The sequence below is a fragment of the Vigna angularis genome, chromosome 10 (assembly GCF_016808095.1).
Source record: "Vigna angularis cultivar LongXiaoDou No.4 chromosome 10, ASM1680809v1, whole genome shotgun sequence".
Classification (NCBI taxonomy): domain Eukaryota; kingdom Viridiplantae; phylum Streptophyta; class Magnoliopsida; order Fabales; family Fabaceae; genus Vigna; species Vigna angularis.
The window spans coordinates 6,967,421-6,985,482 of record NC_068979.1 but is presented as its reverse complement, the minus strand read 5'-3'; the positions used below and the strand labels follow the sequence as shown (position 1 = coordinate 6,985,482).

Sequence of the window (18,062 nt, the reverse complement as noted above, 5' to 3'; positions counted from 1 at the left end):
TTTTTAATAATTTTTTAACATAATCACTATTTTATTTCAATCACAAACTACTGTATAAACTGTTTGTAAAAAAATTATTAAAAAACATTTTTCATATTATTATTATTTTTGTATCGGTCATTGTGCTCTGGATGTGAAAGTAAGTTCTGGATTGCTTATTCTAGAAGAAGAGGAAGAGGTAGAGAAAAGGTGAGGGAGAAAGTCTCCCCTCACCTATAATACAAAAATTAAACTATTATTAATGGAAAGTAATAATAAATAATAATAATAATAATAATATGAATTAGTTTATATCTTAATAACAAGAAGATAATAATAATAATAATTAAAATAAATTTATAAAATAGTAATATTAAAATAGAATAAATGATACAAATAAATTTATATCTTAATAACAAAAAAATTAATAAGATTAATATTCCACATCCTCAAACAATTTTAGCTTTAATCTCCCACGATGGGATAATCTCACAATTGTTTTTTCTTTAAGGGTGTTATGGTAAACCTATTTTCTTTTACAAACATAAGAAACTCGAAGTGCTTATAACCGGTTTAATACAGTGCTTCACCGTCAACCACATGCTAAGTTCCACATGAGCCTGCGTCTTCTTTTTAATAACTAATATTTTATGCTGAAATTCATTTCTACTCTTCTGCACATCTTTATCTTTCGCATATCAAATATCCTTTGTTTTCTTTTCCTTATTTTATCTGTTTAGTGTGCCTCTTTCATGAATCTCCATCACAAGTGCAGTTTAGTGTGCTTCAATTCTTTTTTTAGGGTCCTTACTACCAATCAGAAAATAATCAAACGTACTCAAGAATTATGTAAAACTTTGGAAACATTACTTTTGACTGCAGATTACACATTACAGTACTACAATTCTTTTGGGTTAAAAGAAGATTAAAACAATGATATATATGAATGATTATTGAAGTCTTAGACAATCGAAAGAAACTTTGCAAAAATAAAAAAGGAAGACATCAGCATTTTGCATAGGCATCATAAGATTGCATTTGTTCCTCAAATTTGAGAAATCAGAGAAACTGGTTCAAATATTCATCTACGGTGGTGTACTTGACATGAGGATAGGCCTCAGAAGCCTCGACGTCTCTGGTGGGATCAATCTCATACACTGCATCTCCCCTTATCTGCTGTGAGTGATATAATGCTAACAGGTAATTATTTGGGAAAGACAACTCTGCACTCAACCAAAAGAAAAATAAAACAATTACATGCTTTATCTCACAAACCAGCATATCAAAGGATATACTCATATCCTACCCTACAGAAAATGAATTTGTTAAATTACTTACCTTGAATATCCTTCAGAACCTTTTCCTCTGGAACATAGATTTTCTCAAGACTCTTTCCAATCTTTTTCTCCCACAAAGACACAATCTCATTTAAGGTCAAATAATTGGCAGGAAGTCTTATATGCACGGCTTTGTTCAATGTGTTAGGGTCATTCACTGCTTCCACTGTGTAAGTTCCCACATCAGCCTCGGTCACATATGCACCTGAAACCAGTAACAATATTATATACGTACTCCTTGAAGCAATTCACTTTGTCTACGTTGTTATATAACTGTTTTGATTATAACTAAAATTGAAGTTTACACTATTACTACCTTTCACGTTTCCATCTCCTTGAATGAATATCTTGTCCCGAGGAGGAACAGTGATATCAATCTGTGCCAGGTTACGTAAGAAGTAACCGGTAAAAGCATGACAGCATAGGTAAGTGTAAGGGACTCCCTCGGCTTCGATTACTCTCCGGATTTTTGCTTTTTCCTCAAAAACTTCTCTCACTGGTTCAACTGCATCGTGACGATCCACATCCAGTCCAAATTCAGATGGGAAGAATCTCTGTTGAGGAATGAAATTAGTATGGAAAATGTGGTTATTTAGAACAGATTTATTTTGATGAGCAAGAGAGGCATACCTTGACGTTTCCAGCTTCTTTGATTGCTGCAATGATCTTGACCTGATCTTCTATGAGTAGTCTCCCAAAAGAGCAAATGACGACGTCAACCTGTTTGATGGCGTTGACGAGACTGTGATGATCATTCATGTCTCCCTGGAGAGAGAAAGGAATGGTATGATTAATGGTGTGAAAAGAGAAAATGGTAAGAAAGAAATGAAGAGAGGAAGGAAGGTACTTGAATTAGAAAAACTCCAGAATTTTGGAAGTTCTGAAGGAGTTCATCCCTGGTTTCAGGATTTGCAGCTGTGACGAGCCTTGGTTTGTTAACATTGGCTGGAGTGTCCCTAACCAACACATAGGTTGGATTCCCTGCCTTCACACTTGCCCACACAATGTGTCTTCCAATGGCTCCCGTCGGTCCCAATACCAGGATTCTGTCTTTTCCGGCCATTAGGGCAGATGACACTGAAAACAAACACTTAGCAGTGTGTGGTTTTCTTGTTTCGGTAGGTAACTGATTAAAGCAGGAATGACTTTGTGGTGCAAAGACAGGAACACTTGGGTTGGTATTTATAGGGCAACCCAGTTGGCTTAATATCTCTAAAAGATTGACTCTCTTGATAAAGAAATATGTATTTTCTCACAGAAGGGGAGGCTGCGCCATGAATTCAGACGTTGAAAACCAACGAATATTTTACTTTGGTATTTCATGTTCGTAAAATGTCTTGTAAACATATATCTATAATGTTGATCTCCATGTTTGACGCCCCAAAAAGAAAGAAATTTGTATTTCCTCACCAGCGGCCGTCGGCATCACATGACTCCATCAATTCTCAAGTCCATAAACAACCAGTAATTTGACTTTCGTTTGGTTATTTTTATCCAGCACAGAAACATGATTGCTAACAAACAAGAGAGAAACTATCCACTGTAAAAACCTCTCCCAACGTACCAAACAAACAATGTTTAAAACTCATTAGAGCATATTTTCACTTAATAGTCTGGAAGAACATTATGCAAGCGACAAACTAAAACAAATTTAAAATAGTTATATTTTTTATAAGCATGAAAATTGCGTGTTTTCTTACTTATTAATTAATTCAAAATTTATATTTATTCACGAAATAACGTATTTTTTTTATTAAAAAGTTGTAATTAGAAGTAAGAAAGTGTGTAGTAAATTGTCCTAAGAATTTATACATCAAAGTGGAGTGCTATCGTATGTTTCTCGCTAAGCCAGCATTAAATTGCTCAATTAAATAGAGTTTTATTCGCTCAGCGCACCAGCACAACTCTCTAAGCGAATAAAGGAAGGACAATTAAAGATATGTTGCCGTTCGCGCTAAAGAGTTGTGTGTTTAGCGAATTAGTTATTTTTTTCAATTGACTTTTAAACAAGTTTCTGACAAAGAAAAGAAACGAAAACATCTCAGTAACTTCCAGAGACTACTTCAAGGCATCAAGACACCATTGTTGCAAGGGATTGCTTCAAATGTGTACGTTATAGATGTCTATGAGTAGTTATTTCGTTGGAATTGGATGTAATGAACTCATCTTGATGTAATTTTCCTGTTCAATATATGGTTGTTCGTTCATATGCTCTTTCTTGAATTTAGTATCATTGTATGAAAATATAATGTTATTTGAATGTTTCTGATTACTGGAAAGTAACTTTGAACATGGACATACATAAAGCACCTAAGTGATTTGAGATCTAGGGATAAACTCAATAACTTGGTCATTCTTAGCATCGGACTTAATGCAAATTGTATGTTAAATTGACTAAGGGGTTAACAGTTTGATATATTAATTTAAAACTAGTAGTTAACGGATTAGGACTAGTATGCCTGATGTGAATGTTTGAATGAAATAATTATATATTTACATAGTTTTATCTTCATATGATTCATGATGTTTAATAAAATACCAAAAAGATTGTTTTGTATATTTTGATGTCTAATTGAGTTATAAAAGGAAAATTTATCATGTGTTGCATAAGTCCAGAAAACGATATTTTTACTTATTCACAGTATTACTTGTAACGATTTGATATACTTACCAAAAATTTATCAATTTTTACTACAAAAAAGTTCCCTAATATTCAATTAAAGAAGTCAGTCAATGGAAATATGAGGTGTAACATAATTTTGATTGTCTATGTAGAAAGAAGAAAAACGGTCAATTTTGTCCAAAACACTACTATATAGACAAAGTCAGCCAATGAAAATAGGAGCGACCAAATATTTATGTCTAACAATAGGATTCATTAATAAACTCTGGCTTGTGTCACAAAGTATTTGAACTTTAATTATATTATTATTGGCTCAAATTTTTTTTTATGCAACCGCCTTACATAATTTAAACAAATGAGTCTTGACTGCAGGAATTTATTAAAATGATAAAAACAATTTAACGTTATATATTTTAGTTTTTAATTAATATCTGGTTTTTAAATACTTTTCACCTGAAATAATACATTTACTCAATGTAGAATTAGTACAAAATCAGCTTTGAATGATACGATAAATTTATGAAACAAAAGCTTTATAATCACATACACAAGAGACATGTCAAAAAAGTTATATCCTAGAAATATGGCTGAAAAGGTTCAGCCGAAGTAATCCAAGCTACATATCACTATACTAAACCCGGCGGCAATCGGAAAATATTATTATAATCTAAAGTTCTAAAATGGCGATCAAACATATTTTCATCGTTGAATTTCTTTACTTGACTTTTTTATTTTTTTAATAAATTGGTTGAAAGGTGGTAATATATTTTTTAATATTTTTATCACATGAAAAAGAGGAATTAATATTTTTTAAGTTCATGTGGGCAATTGTATAAACTTTCATTTAAATATAAAAACTTATATCTTCTTTTTAATTTTTAATTTTTTAATTTGAATAAATTTTGTTTTGTTACAACAATTTTCATTATCTCTCTACGATTTTATTAGTTTGATATTTGGAAAATTTTCTTCGATCTCTAAGTTACACTTCCCATTTTATTAATAATATCTTTATTTATACATTTGTTTTCTTCTTTGACAATTTTACATCTTTTTAATATGTTTATTTGTTTTGTTGTTTATTGTGATTAGATATTTTTTTGATGAACTTTTATATAATTATTTTTATTTTTTAACTTATTTTTTTAAGTAATTTTATCATTGCAAATGTATGGATGTTTTATTTATTATAATATAATAATTCAACAACCATTATCATGAATCATATGTCATTATTAAATATAAATTGAAGTTATAAATTGAAGTTTAAAAGAGGAATGATCTATAGTTTAATCTTATTTTTCTGAACAATTTGATTCAAGAGGTGTATTATAAATAAGATTACAACGGGTTAGATCGAACACAATTAGTGTTTATCTATTACTCGACTTATAACAAAAAAATTTCATTTGTTATTAGTTTAAAAAATACTCATGAATATTTTAAAACTCGTGAATATTCGTAAATATTTAAAAAATATATTCTATAAATTTTTAAAATAAAATATAAATAAAATTACAAAAGAAAATATAAAATATAATATAAATTAAATTTTAATTTTAATTAAACTTAATCTAATAAGATATAAATTGATTTTAATTTTAATTAAATTTAACTTAATCAAATATAAATTAAATTTTAATTTTTTCGAGTAATATATACCTGCGAATATAATTTTTGTAGATATATGTTATTCACTACCTACGGATGATAAATATCTATAGGTAAGTATTTTTGTCATCCCAAATTATAATTTTTATTAATATCTAAATAATCATTAAAATTTAGATAAAGGAATTAAAAAACACATTTAAAATATTTTAAAACTTAAATATATTTATTTATTTTTATAATTTTAAAAAAATATTTTTTAATTTTATCAACTTTATTTCATTAATGTTTATAAAATTAATAAATATTTTGGTTGTCATGAACTTTTTGACGTGGAATTATGTAATATTTTATATAATTGTTTTTCATGAATTTGTTGATACCTTGATTTAAAATTTATATTACTTATTTTATAAAAATATTTGACATTAAATAAATGATAATACATGTTAATATTAAATATTTGATAATAGTTTTTCTTTTATAAATATGAATTAGTTAATATTAAAAAAGTAAAAATATATATATAAACATGAGTACAGATATATTTATTATTCTGTGAGATAAAGATGACACAAAAATTATATTTCATTAAGATTGAGTATGAAAATGAAAAAAATAAAGATGAGGATATATAGTTTTGATTTCAAAGATGAAAATAGAACAGTAAAATTCGTCCCGTACCCTCTTTCGTTGCGATCTCTATATATTAACGCTAGCGCACGGAAGATTAATTATATCATAGATGACATGTAGAATCTGGATAACATGCATTTATTTCATATATGTTAAAACAAGTTAAACATGATCGAAATTGATTATCTAAAGACTTAGTACAGTAGACTTTCGTTTTAAAGATTTGTTTTACTTTTTCTTTTTTCCTATATATAGTAGGTAAACATTTTCTAATTTTTGTTGTTGTCTCACATTGTATAAAAATAAAAAAGTTTAATAATATATAAATGAAAAAGACTAGAAAATTATTACTTTAAGTTTCTTTTAAAGGTAATGTTATTGTACCGTATGGCCTGAACGAAATACAATCATCACATAATCAAGTCATCCGGATGGTCCTGAAGAGTAGGACGCAACTAAATAGTTATCGAACGTGGCAGAATTAGCAAGCGAAACCAGACTGGCAGGAGCAGAAGGTCCATTCTAAGGAAAAAGGTAGGATTTTCCTACAATGATTAAGGTAAACAATTGGGCTGAGATTGGGTCGTGATTAAGGTTTCACTAATCTCAAACTCACGCTGAAAACTATAAATATAGGTCAAAGGTAAGAGGTAGGTGATCACATTTACTGTGTATTTAATACTTATACTGAACCTCGTATGAACAGTTCACTGACTTAAACATTGTATAACCTTTGGCAAGTACACATCCGGATGGAGGAGTAAAGACAGGAGCAAGAAGAACGGTTTCCAAGAGAAATGGTGTAGGTATGGTGTAGGTGTTTGGAGTAACTCGACATCATAACCAAAGCAGTTATGTTATTTTATGTGATTTATTGGTGTATATCATAATGTTTGTTTTTCTTGGATTGCTTGAGAAGTGATATCAAAATCAATGTTCACCCGATGATAATTGATTTAGACAAATATGTTTAATTGGGTGATGAATCTTTTCACATACTTATATGAACACATTTAATGAGAGGTGTTTTATGTTTAAGAATAAGTTATAAAGTCATACATGTAAAAATAAATAAGTTTTCAGTAATATTTCGTGAGTGAGTTTGAATTGAAAGTGAAGTTATATTATTGAGTAGTTATTCTTCAATAGATTAGCATCTAGTGTGTGTCCTCTTGGATATAGAACAACAGGACATATACAAAAGCTATCGTGATCCATTATTAAGTTATTAAATCTAGAGGTTGTTATTAACTGATAATTATTGTAACAAAATTATTTATTACCTGACCATTTCAATTTGATGAAGGGTACTATTATTTTACTCAGCAAATTTTTATATTTACTTTAATTTTATTATTTTACTCTTTAATTTCTTTTTTATAAATATAAAAATTAACTTTTTTAAAAATTAAAAAGTATTCTTAAAAATGGAGTTTCTGTGTCTTAATACAAGTGTGTGAGAAACACATCTAAACAAATATTTATATTAATTTGACACAATACTTATTATAAGTTTAAATAATCATTACAAAAAAGAAGTAAATATTCATACTTTTTCCTATCACAAGCGTCGTCAGAATATTCGCGAGAAGATCCAATTAATCAACAATTTTACCCTCAAACAATTTTACCTTTAATCTCCCAAAATGGGATAATTGTTCTTTCATAAAGGTTGCTACGGTAAATCTATTTTCTTTTAAAAACATAAAAAACTGGAAGTGCTTATACACTGTTCCACCGTCAACCACATGCTCAAGTTTCACCCGGCGTCTTTTTTTGAATAACTGATATTTTTATGCTGAAATTAATTTCTACACATTATTACTACGTTTTATCTTCATCTTTCGGTTATCAAATATTCCTTATTTTTTTTTCCTTATTTTATCTGTTTAGTGTGCCTCTTTCATGAATTTCCATTGCAAGTGCAGTGTACTTGGAGCTTTTTTTCAGGGTCCTTACGAAACACAAAATAATCAAGACACGTATCAAGAATGATGTAAAAGTTTGGAAACAGTACTTTTGACTGCAGAACACATTACAGTACTACAATTCTTTTGGGTTAAATGAAGATTAAAACAATAATATATGAATGATTATTGAAGTCTTAGACAATCGAAAGAAACTTTGCAAAAATAAAAAGAGGAAGACATCAGCATTTTGCATAGGCATCATAAGATTGCATTTGTTCCTCAAATTTGAGAAATCAGAGAAACTGGTTCAAATATTCATCTACGGTGGTGTATTTAACGTTAGGATAAGCCTCAGAAGCCTCAACATCTTTGCTGGGATCAATCTCGTACACTGCATCTCCCCTTATCTGCTGTGAGTGATACAATGCCAACAGGTAATTGTTTGGAAAAGACAACTCTGCAGTCAACCGAAGGCAAAATAAATCAATACACTCACAAACCAGCACTTGAACTGATATATATATACTCATATCCTACCCTAAAAAGAATGAATTTGTTAAATTACTTACCTTGAATATCCTTCAGAACCTTTTCCTCTGGAACATAGATTTTCTCAAGCCTCTTCCCAATCTTTTTCTCCCACAAAGACACAATCTCATTTAAGGTCAAATAATTAGCAGGAAGTCTTATATGTACGGCTTTGTTCAATGTGTTAGGGTCGTTCACTGCTTCCACTGTGTAAGTCCCCACATCAGCCTCGGTCACATATGCACCTGAAACCATTAACAATATTATGTATATATGTACTCCTTCAACCAATTCACTTTGTCTACGTTGTTCTATAACTGTTTTGTTTATAACTAAAATTGAAGTTTACACTATTACTACCTTTCACGTTTCCATCTCCTTGAATGAATATCTTGTCCCGAGGAGGAACAGTGATATCAATCTGTGCCAGGTTACGTAAGAAGTAACCGGTAAAAGCATGACAGCATAGGTAAGTGTAAGGGACTCCCTCCGCTTCGATTACTCTCCGGATTTTTGCTTTTTCCTCAAAAACTTCTCTCACTGGTTCAACTGCATCGTGACGATCCACATCCAGTCCAAATTCAGATGGGAAGAATCTCTGTTGAGGAATGAAATTAGTATGGAAAATGTGGTTATTTAGAACAGATTTATTTTGATGAGCAAGAGAGGCATACCTTGACGTTTCCAGCTTCTTTGATTGCTGCAATGATCTTGACCTGATCTTCTATGAGTAGTCTCCCAAAGGAGCAGATGACGACGTCAACCTGTTTGATGGCGTTGACGAGACTCTGATGATCGTTCATGTCTCCCTGGAGAGAGAAAGGAGTGGTATGATTAATGGTGTGAAAAGAGAAAAATGGTAAGAAAGAAATGAAGAGAGGAAGGCAGGTACTTGGATTAGAAAAACTCCAGAATTTTGGAAGTTCTGAAGGAGTTCATCCCTGGTTTCAGGATTTGCAGCTGTGACGAGCCTTGGTTTGTTAACATTGGCTGGAGTGTCCCTGACCAACACATACGTTGGATTCCCTGCCTTCACACTTGCCCACACAATGTGCCTTCCGATGGCTCCCGTAGGTCCCAATACTAGGATTCTGTCTTTTCCGGCCATGAGAAGAGATAACACTGAAAACAAACACTTAGCAGTGGTTGGCTTTCTTGTTTTGTAGGTAAGTCACTAAAGCAGGAATGGTTTTGTGATGCATAGACAGCAACACTTTCATTGGTATTTATAAGGCACCACAGCTTTGTTCTGCATGCAAACTTTGGCTTCATGTGCTGTCAAAGTCTTTGCACCAAATAAACAACAAATATGTTCAGCAGCTGGCGGCGCCGTACCAATTTAAAGACATTTTCTTTTGGTCAAGCATTCAATTGTGCACCGATATGAATATTATGTTTTTGTTCAATTTTTAATACAATTATATATATATATATATATATATATATATATATATATATATATATATATATATATATATATATATATATATATATATATATATAACTTAGACTCAAGATTTTCCTAAAGCTAAAATGATCACACATCAGTTCATCCATATGTCATTACAGTAACCCAAACAAGGATAATGATACTTTGACAATATTTTTTTGACAACATTTTAACACTGTCTACGTATCATTCCGTGATTGGTCTATATTGATGTTTATGATTATTATTATTGATTATGGACTAATTTTGAACTAATCACAGAATGACACGTAGACAGTGTTAAAATGTTATCAAAAAAATATTGTGAAAGTATCATTGTCCCCAAAGAATAATTAGATGTTGTATTAATACTTAATTACAAAGAACTACTATTATCTTTTATTTTATTTCTATTTAAAATAATTTATATTATTAAGAATGTAAATATAAAACGACACTGATAATTTTAAAATTTTAATATTTAAAACAACTTAAAGAAAATGTGTTTTTCTTTATTAGTTTATTTATAAATTTAATATGTAAAATACATTTACATGTTTTAACTTAATATATAATAAATTTAAAATAGATATTATTTTATTAAAGTTAAAAATATATTAAATAAAATTAATTTAAATATTTAAGTGAAATGATTTGAAATATGAATTCTGAAAAATTATTTTAACATTTGTATATAAATTATAATTAAGTAATATGCATGAAATTTACTCAAATATTCAAAGTATTTTTTTTCCAATGATAACATCAACTATATTTTTTCATTATCTGAGATTTCATTCAAATGATATATTTCATTTCAGAAAATATAATATGACAGTTTTATTGAATGAAATCGGTTTTACAATTTAAATTTGATCGTTTTATTTCTTTTTAATATTTTTATTTATTATTTATTTATTGTAAAAATATTAAATTATTAATTTTGAGTATTTAATTATTAAACTCTTAATTTACTATCTAACATAAAAAAAAAACTTATCTTTATTTTTATATTTCATTTCAAGAATTCTTGTTTCAATATATACAAAAAATTTCATTCTCTTTATCAACATTGAACTCTTTCAACGTCAACAAAGTTCACTTAAATTGTCAAAAAAAAATTCAATTTTAAATATATGCAATATTTTATTTTTATATAATTGTTTGAGATTCATGCAATTTTTTTCATACTTTATTTTAATCCTTATATAATTATAATTTTTTCCTTAAAATTTGACATTAAAGAAATTAAATAAATAAAATGTGTCCTTTTAATATTAAATTCTTGATAATACTACATTTCCTTTGTTATGATTTTTATTTTTTTTAAGAAATTTATTTAATTAGTACTTGATATAATGTATAAAAAAATGTGCAAATGAGACACAAATTGCATATTTTGATGGAATAAAAACGATATGGTCAAACTTGCAATCGTCGTATTTCCAATCTCAAGTTGATTGTATTGATATAAATTTCTGGAATGATACTTCTATATTCTTGTTTTTAGAAGTATAAAATTCTTATTAAAAGCACTCAATAAAGTTTATGAATTAATTTTATGTTGTCCAACTTGTCCGTTTTTATACAAATAGGACTCTAATAATAATCCTTAACCATACTTGTTTTGAAGCTAATTAATACGGCACACATTGACTCTAATATTATTTGTGAAACAATTGGAAAACGAAAACATAAAATAAATGTTTATCAATAGGTCATAAATAAATATAAAGGAAAATGAGATCTTCAAACCAAAACTTTAATATATAAAATTTATAAGTCTTTTCACTTGTAAATTTTTCAATTTTTCAATTTTTTTTCATTTTTATTCCATCTAAAAATTCTAACTTGACAACAGCATAAGTTTTACCTAAAAATGCAAATGAAAAAAAAAAAACTAAAAGCAAATATCACTAAACACAGTTTATTTTTGGAATCGTATTACCAAAGCCACTAAATTATCAATTTCACAATAAATTTTCATCTATTGTTATAGACCAATAATCATATGTAGTTTATTCTAAATAATAAATAAAAATATTTAAAAAAAGAGTAAAAATAATGAAATAAAAACTATTTGATTAAATAAAATTGATAATACATTAATTAATTTAACTCTACACAAAAGAAGAAATGTGTATTAAAAATATATTAAGAGAAAAAATATTTTAAAAATCTTAATGAACTTTGTGGATAAAGAACAAAAAGAATTGTTATAAAACTAAAGACCAGTTCGAATATTTTTATTAATTTAAAGTTGAATCAGGATAAAAACAAAAATGAGTATGAAAACAAATATGATGACAATGAAATAGATACATAGTCATCATCGTTCTCATATCCAATTCATATAAAAATTATGTATTATTCATATTGATAGTAATATACTTAATTGATATGAAAAAATTTCGTTAAATGAAATACTTATATAAAATTATTTATTTGCCATTCCTACTTTAGATATTGTACAATATGAATGTTGGGTTCGATAATATTTTATTACGTGATTTAAATTTATTTTTGCTATAAACTCAATTGATGGGACACAAATCAAATCTCATAATTTTTGTATTATTAGGTGTACCTTGATTGAGAAAATGAAGATAGAAACTAAAATTCTTAATATTCGGAATTAATAACATTTAGATTATATAGTTTTTAAAAGGATTCCCTATTGACTTACTGTGTTTTTAAATTTAATAAATTCTGTTATAAGACCAAAGAAGAAGAATCTACACCACTCTACAAACAATTTATTATAAGTATGAAAAGTCCAGCATAGACATTCAACGATGGAATACGTTTGATCGCCATTTTAGAACTTTAGATTAAAATAATATTATCTGATTACCGCCGGGGTTAGTACAGTGATATATACGCAGCTTGGATAATTTCGGCTGAACCTTTTCAGCCATATTTCTAGGATAATAATTTTGCTGTCCATTTCAGATTTATTCACTATATATTAATTAATAACTAAAACGGATTATTTTAATTTTTTTTTTATCAAAGTAACGACTTAAATTATGTAAAGTGGTTACAGGAAGAAACAAAATATCTTTTTTCCTTTACCAAAAAAGGAAGATATAAAACGTTAGTCTAAATTAATTTAAAGAATTCATACATATTTTATTAGATAGAACAATCATTAAACATTAAATAAGTAAGTTTTTCCAGACATATGATCGCGAGTGAAATTAAAATTAATTATGTGTATATCAAAACTTTTTCCACTAGAGTAACCATAAGGTCAATTAGTATACTATAAGGTTATATTTGTTACACAATCGTCTAATAATAAACCATAATCAATATAATTTTTTAAGATAGTTCTCGTAAAAATATATAGTTTATTGTAAATGGGAGGAATTATACACATATTGTAATGAAGAAATTTAATTCCATTAAATTACTTAAAAAAATAACAACGATTAATATCACAAGTACATACATATATAGATCAACAAGCATACTCCTCATTTTCATCCAAATTTATTTATTTATTTTTTACATAAAGACATATTCTTTATTTCAATTGAGCGACACTCAAATTAAAGTTTACATACACACGTCATGCCTCAGGCCACATAATTTATAATTTATTGGAGCAAAGATTATTTGACATACCTAAATATTTTACATTCATTTGACACTACCCTTACTTACTTTTTATTCTCTTCTTTCTTGAAACAATACAAAAGTTTACACTTTTTTAACTATTTTACTCTTATAGCCTATGTCAAATGAATATAAAAGTATGCCATTGTATCATTACTTGATTTATTGACAGCTACGCAAGGTTCCTGATACCTTCATCCACTGACTTTTTAAATAAACAATATAATATATCATGACACACTTTTACATTCATTTGACACAGAATATAAAGGTAAAACAGTTTTAAAAATGTAAAATTTTGTATTTTTTTCAGAAAAAAGAGAGTAAAAGGTAAATAAAAATAGTGTCAAATGAATGTAAATTTTTTTTAAGTGTGTCAAAAAAATTATTTTCCATACACATGTTACAACCTGATAATTAGCTTGAAAAATATTATCTGACACACTTAAATTTTTTACATTTATTTGACACAATCCTTACTTACTTTTTACTTTCTTGTTTTTTGAAAAAATATAAAAGTTTATACTTTTATGACCATTTTAAATGAATGTAAAAATGTGCGGTGGTATCTTACTCTGTTAGCTTATTTGAATGAAGCCATGCTGCACAAAATTCACTGTTTGCCTTCTTTCTACATAAACCATAAAAATATGTTACAACCTCATATTTCGATTGAGTCACTTCTTTAATCGAGTATTTGGGAACCTTCTGTAATCAGATTATAATTATTTTACATTTAGTTTCTCGCTGGCATAATTTTGTTCAAGACTAGAGTATATATATTGAAGTGAATATGAGCTCTAATGAATTTTAAACATTTTTTGTTTTGGTACTTTGGGAGAGGTTATCTACGGTGAATAATTCCTCTCTTGTTTGTTTGCAAACATGTTTCTGTGCTGGATAAATAACAAAAAGAAAGTCAAATAATTGGTTGTTTATGGACTTGAGAATTGATGGAGTCATGTGATGCCGACGGCCGCTGGTGAGAAAATATATATTTCTTCATTTTGTGGCGTCAAACATGGAGATCAACATGATAGATATATGTTTACAAGACATTTTATGAACATGATATACCAAACTAAAATATTCGTTGGTTTTCAACCTCTGAATTCAAGGCGCAGCCTCCCTTCTGTAAGAAAATACATATTTCTTTATCAAGAGAGTTAATCTTTTAGAGATATTAAGCCACAAACTGGGTTGCCCTATAAATACCAACCCAAATGTTGCTGTCTATGCACCACAAACCCATTCCTGCTTCAATCAGTTACCTACCAAAACAAGAAAACCTCACACTACTAAGTGTTTGTTTTCAGTGTCATCTCTTCTCATGGCCGGAAAAGACAGAATCCTCGTATTGGGACCGACAGGGGCCATCGGAAGGCACATTGTGTGGGCAAGTGTGAAGGCGGGGAATCCAACGTATGTGTTGGTTAGGGACACTCCAGCCAATGTTAACAAACCAAGGCTCGTCACAGCTGCAAATCCTGAAACCAGGGATGAACTCCTTCAGAACTTCCAAAATTCTGGAGTTTTTCTAATTCAAGTACCTTCCTTCCTCTCTTCATTTCTTTCTTACCATTTTTCTCTTTTCACACCATTAATCATACCACTCCTTTCTCTCTCCAGGGAGACATGAACGATCATCAGAGTCTCGTCAACGCCATCAAACAGGTTGACGTCGTCATCTGCTCCTTTGGGAGACTACTCATAGAAGATCAGGTCAAGATCATTGCAGCAATCAAAGAAGCTGGAAACGTCAAGGTATGCCTCTCTTGCTCATCAAAATAAATCTGTTCTAAATAACCACATTTTCCATACTAATTTCATTCCTCAACAGAGATTCTTCCCATCTGAATTTGGACTGGATGTGGATCGTCACGATGCAGTTGAACCAGTGAGAGAAGTTTTTGAGGAAAAAGCAAAAATCCGGAGAGTAATCGAAGCCGAGGGAGTCCCTTACACTTACCTATGCTGTCATGCTTTTACCGGTTACTTCTTACGTAACCTGGCACAGATTGATATCACTGTTCCTCCTCGGGACAAGATATTCATTCAAGGAGATGGAAACGTGAAAGGTAGTAATAGTGTAAACTTCAATTTTAGTTATAAACAAAACAGTTATAGAACAACGTAGACAAAGTGAATTGGTTGAAGGAGTACATATATACATAATATTGTTAATGGTTTCAGGTGCATATGTGACCGAGGCTGATGTGGGGACTTACACAGTGGAAGCAGTGAACGACCCTAACACATTGAACAAAGCCGTACATATAAGACTTCCTGCTAATTATTTGACCTTAAATGAGATTGTGTCTTTGTGGGAGAAAAAGATTGGGAAGAGGCTTGAGAAAATCTATGTTCCAGAGGAAAAGGTTCTGAAGGATATTCAAGGTAAGTAATTTAACAAATTCATTCTTTTTAGGGTAGGATATGAGTATATATATATCAGTTCAAGTGCTGGTTTGTGAGTGTATTGATTTATTTTGCCTTCGGTTGACTGCAGAGTTGTCTTTTCCAAACAATTACCTGTTGGCATTGTATCACTCACAGCAGATAAGGCAGTGTACGAGATTGATCCCAGCAAAGATGTTGAGGCTTCTGAGGCTTATCCTAACGTTAAATACACCACCGTAGATGAATATTTGAACCAGTTTCTCTGATTTCTCAAATTTGAGGAACAAATGCAATCTTATGATGTTGTGCAAAATGCCCAATAAGACTAATGATGTCGTTTTCCCTTTTTTATTATTCTCTCCAAATTCCTTCGTTTATCTAATTATTCAGCCATTTACATTAATGTATCTTCTTTTGGCCAAAAGATTAGCAAAACTGTAATCAGGAGTCAAAAGTTACTGTTTTCAAATACTTTACATCATTCTTGGATGATTGCGTGTTATTTTATGCTTCGTTTGGTGAGTGGCTCTCAAAAGGATTTCAAGCCCATAAAACAACACTTTGGTTCTACGAGATTGATAAGGAAAAATAAAAAATAGTACAAAAATATATACACTTCATTAGAAAGAAATATGTCAAAATATAACTATGACGGAAAAGCATCAAATGTGATTTAAGTTGAATTAAGTTTCTGTAATTGGACGAATCTTACCCCTAATAAGTATTCTATTAGCTTATCTCTTCCCTACAATTTTTTATGTGGACTATTACTCACCATCATTGGCAATAATATTTCTAGCAACTAAACTTTTAACCTTTATTATAAACGTACAAATATAGGGAAATTAAATTTGATAACTTAATTTCTTTTATAATTTTTGGAAACGTAATAAATATATTCAAATAATATTAATTTAAATTATTCCTGTTAGAGTGTAAATTAATGATAAAAATGTACAAACATGCCAGACATTATCCAAAGTACGTAGGGGAAAATATCAAATATGGTTTAAGGCGAAATTTGACTTATAGTTACTGTAGGAATCTTACTCTAATAAGTTATTTTGATAGCTTAGATTGTCTTAATATTCTTGGGAATTTCTTGCAACTTAATTTTCTTATCCTTTATTATTGAGATGGCATACAAACATCATGTGCGATTCTTTATTATTCTACTTTTTGTGTGCAAATGTTGCAGGGATAAATTTATTTTGTTCTTTATCAAATTAAGAAAAACAATGTCGTAAAATAAAACTCATCAAGCCAAATGCAACATATTAAATAACTTTGATTCAGAGTAGAATTTACAAATGAAACTGAATTAAAATTCACTCAAACACCCATACACTTTTTATGCTTTTTGTGAAGCATGGTTTGTTTAAAAAAATAAGTTTTTATATTTCTTAGTTGTAGCCATCATTTACAAGTATGTGTATTATTGCGAAGCTTATGTCCTATAGTTAAATCTTAACATCTCGCCACACAATCTTTCTACAATCGAGTAATTATCACCTGCACAACTTATATTTAAGCTTATAAACAGAATGAATAACTTTGATATTATACTACAATACCAGTTACTATAGTTTTAGAACTCAAAAATCTCATAAATTGCATACTAATATATTATACCTCTAATGTAAAACTAATATATCCTGCAATTGAATCTTAACCAGATCTACTAAAAGAAATAGTGACAGAACATTAATGTTACTTTATTGAAAAATGATTTTTTACATACCTACACATTTTACATTTATTTACATTTATTTGACACTACCTTTATTTATATTTTTTTCTCTTTTTAAAAAAAATACAAAATTTAATATTTTTATAATTATTTTATCTTTAATTTTATATCAAATAAATAAATGTAAAAAAGTGTATCATTGCTATTTTATTAGAAGAACTTTTACGAAGTTGAAATATACAGCAAAGTGCTCCTTTTGTAGAAAACACAAAGCACAAGTAACTAACCAACAGAAAGA

General features: G+C 29.0%; 2 protein-coding genes and 1 pseudogene across 2 annotated transcripts; 1 reads left to right on the top strand and 2 right to left on the bottom strand.

The window, feature by feature from the left end:
- Positions 1 to 868: 868 nt before the first annotated feature.
- On the bottom strand, positions 869 to 2,451 carry LOC108335124 (isoflavone reductase). Its single transcript, XM_017571064.2, has 5 exons — positions 2,164 to 2,451; positions 1,947 to 2,081; positions 1,633 to 1,870; positions 1,318 to 1,521; positions 869 to 1,202 (listed from the first exon to the last, which is right to left on the bottom strand). The coding sequence occupies exons 1-5, from the start codon at positions 2,377 to 2,379 to the stop codon at positions 1,039 to 1,041; spliced, it is 957 nt and encodes a 318-aa protein (XP_017426553.1). The 5' UTR covers positions 2,380 to 2,451; the 3' UTR covers positions 869 to 1,038.
- Positions 2,452 to 8,168: 5,717 nt separating this feature from the next.
- LOC128194303 (isoflavone reductase) lies at positions 8,169 to 9,834 on the bottom strand. Its single transcript, XM_052869540.1, has 5 exons — positions 9,517 to 9,834; positions 9,299 to 9,433; positions 8,985 to 9,222; positions 8,666 to 8,869; positions 8,169 to 8,553 (listed from the first exon to the last, which is right to left on the bottom strand). The coding sequence occupies exons 1-5, from the start codon at positions 9,730 to 9,732 to the stop codon at positions 8,390 to 8,392; spliced, it is 957 nt and encodes a 318-aa protein (XP_052725500.1). The 5' UTR covers positions 9,733 to 9,834; the 3' UTR covers positions 8,169 to 8,389.
- Positions 9,835 to 14,919: 5,085 nt separating this feature from the next.
- On the top strand, positions 14,920 to 16,425 carry LOC128194302 (isoflavone reductase-like; annotated as a pseudogene).
- Positions 16,426 to 18,062: the final 1,637 nt, after the last annotated feature.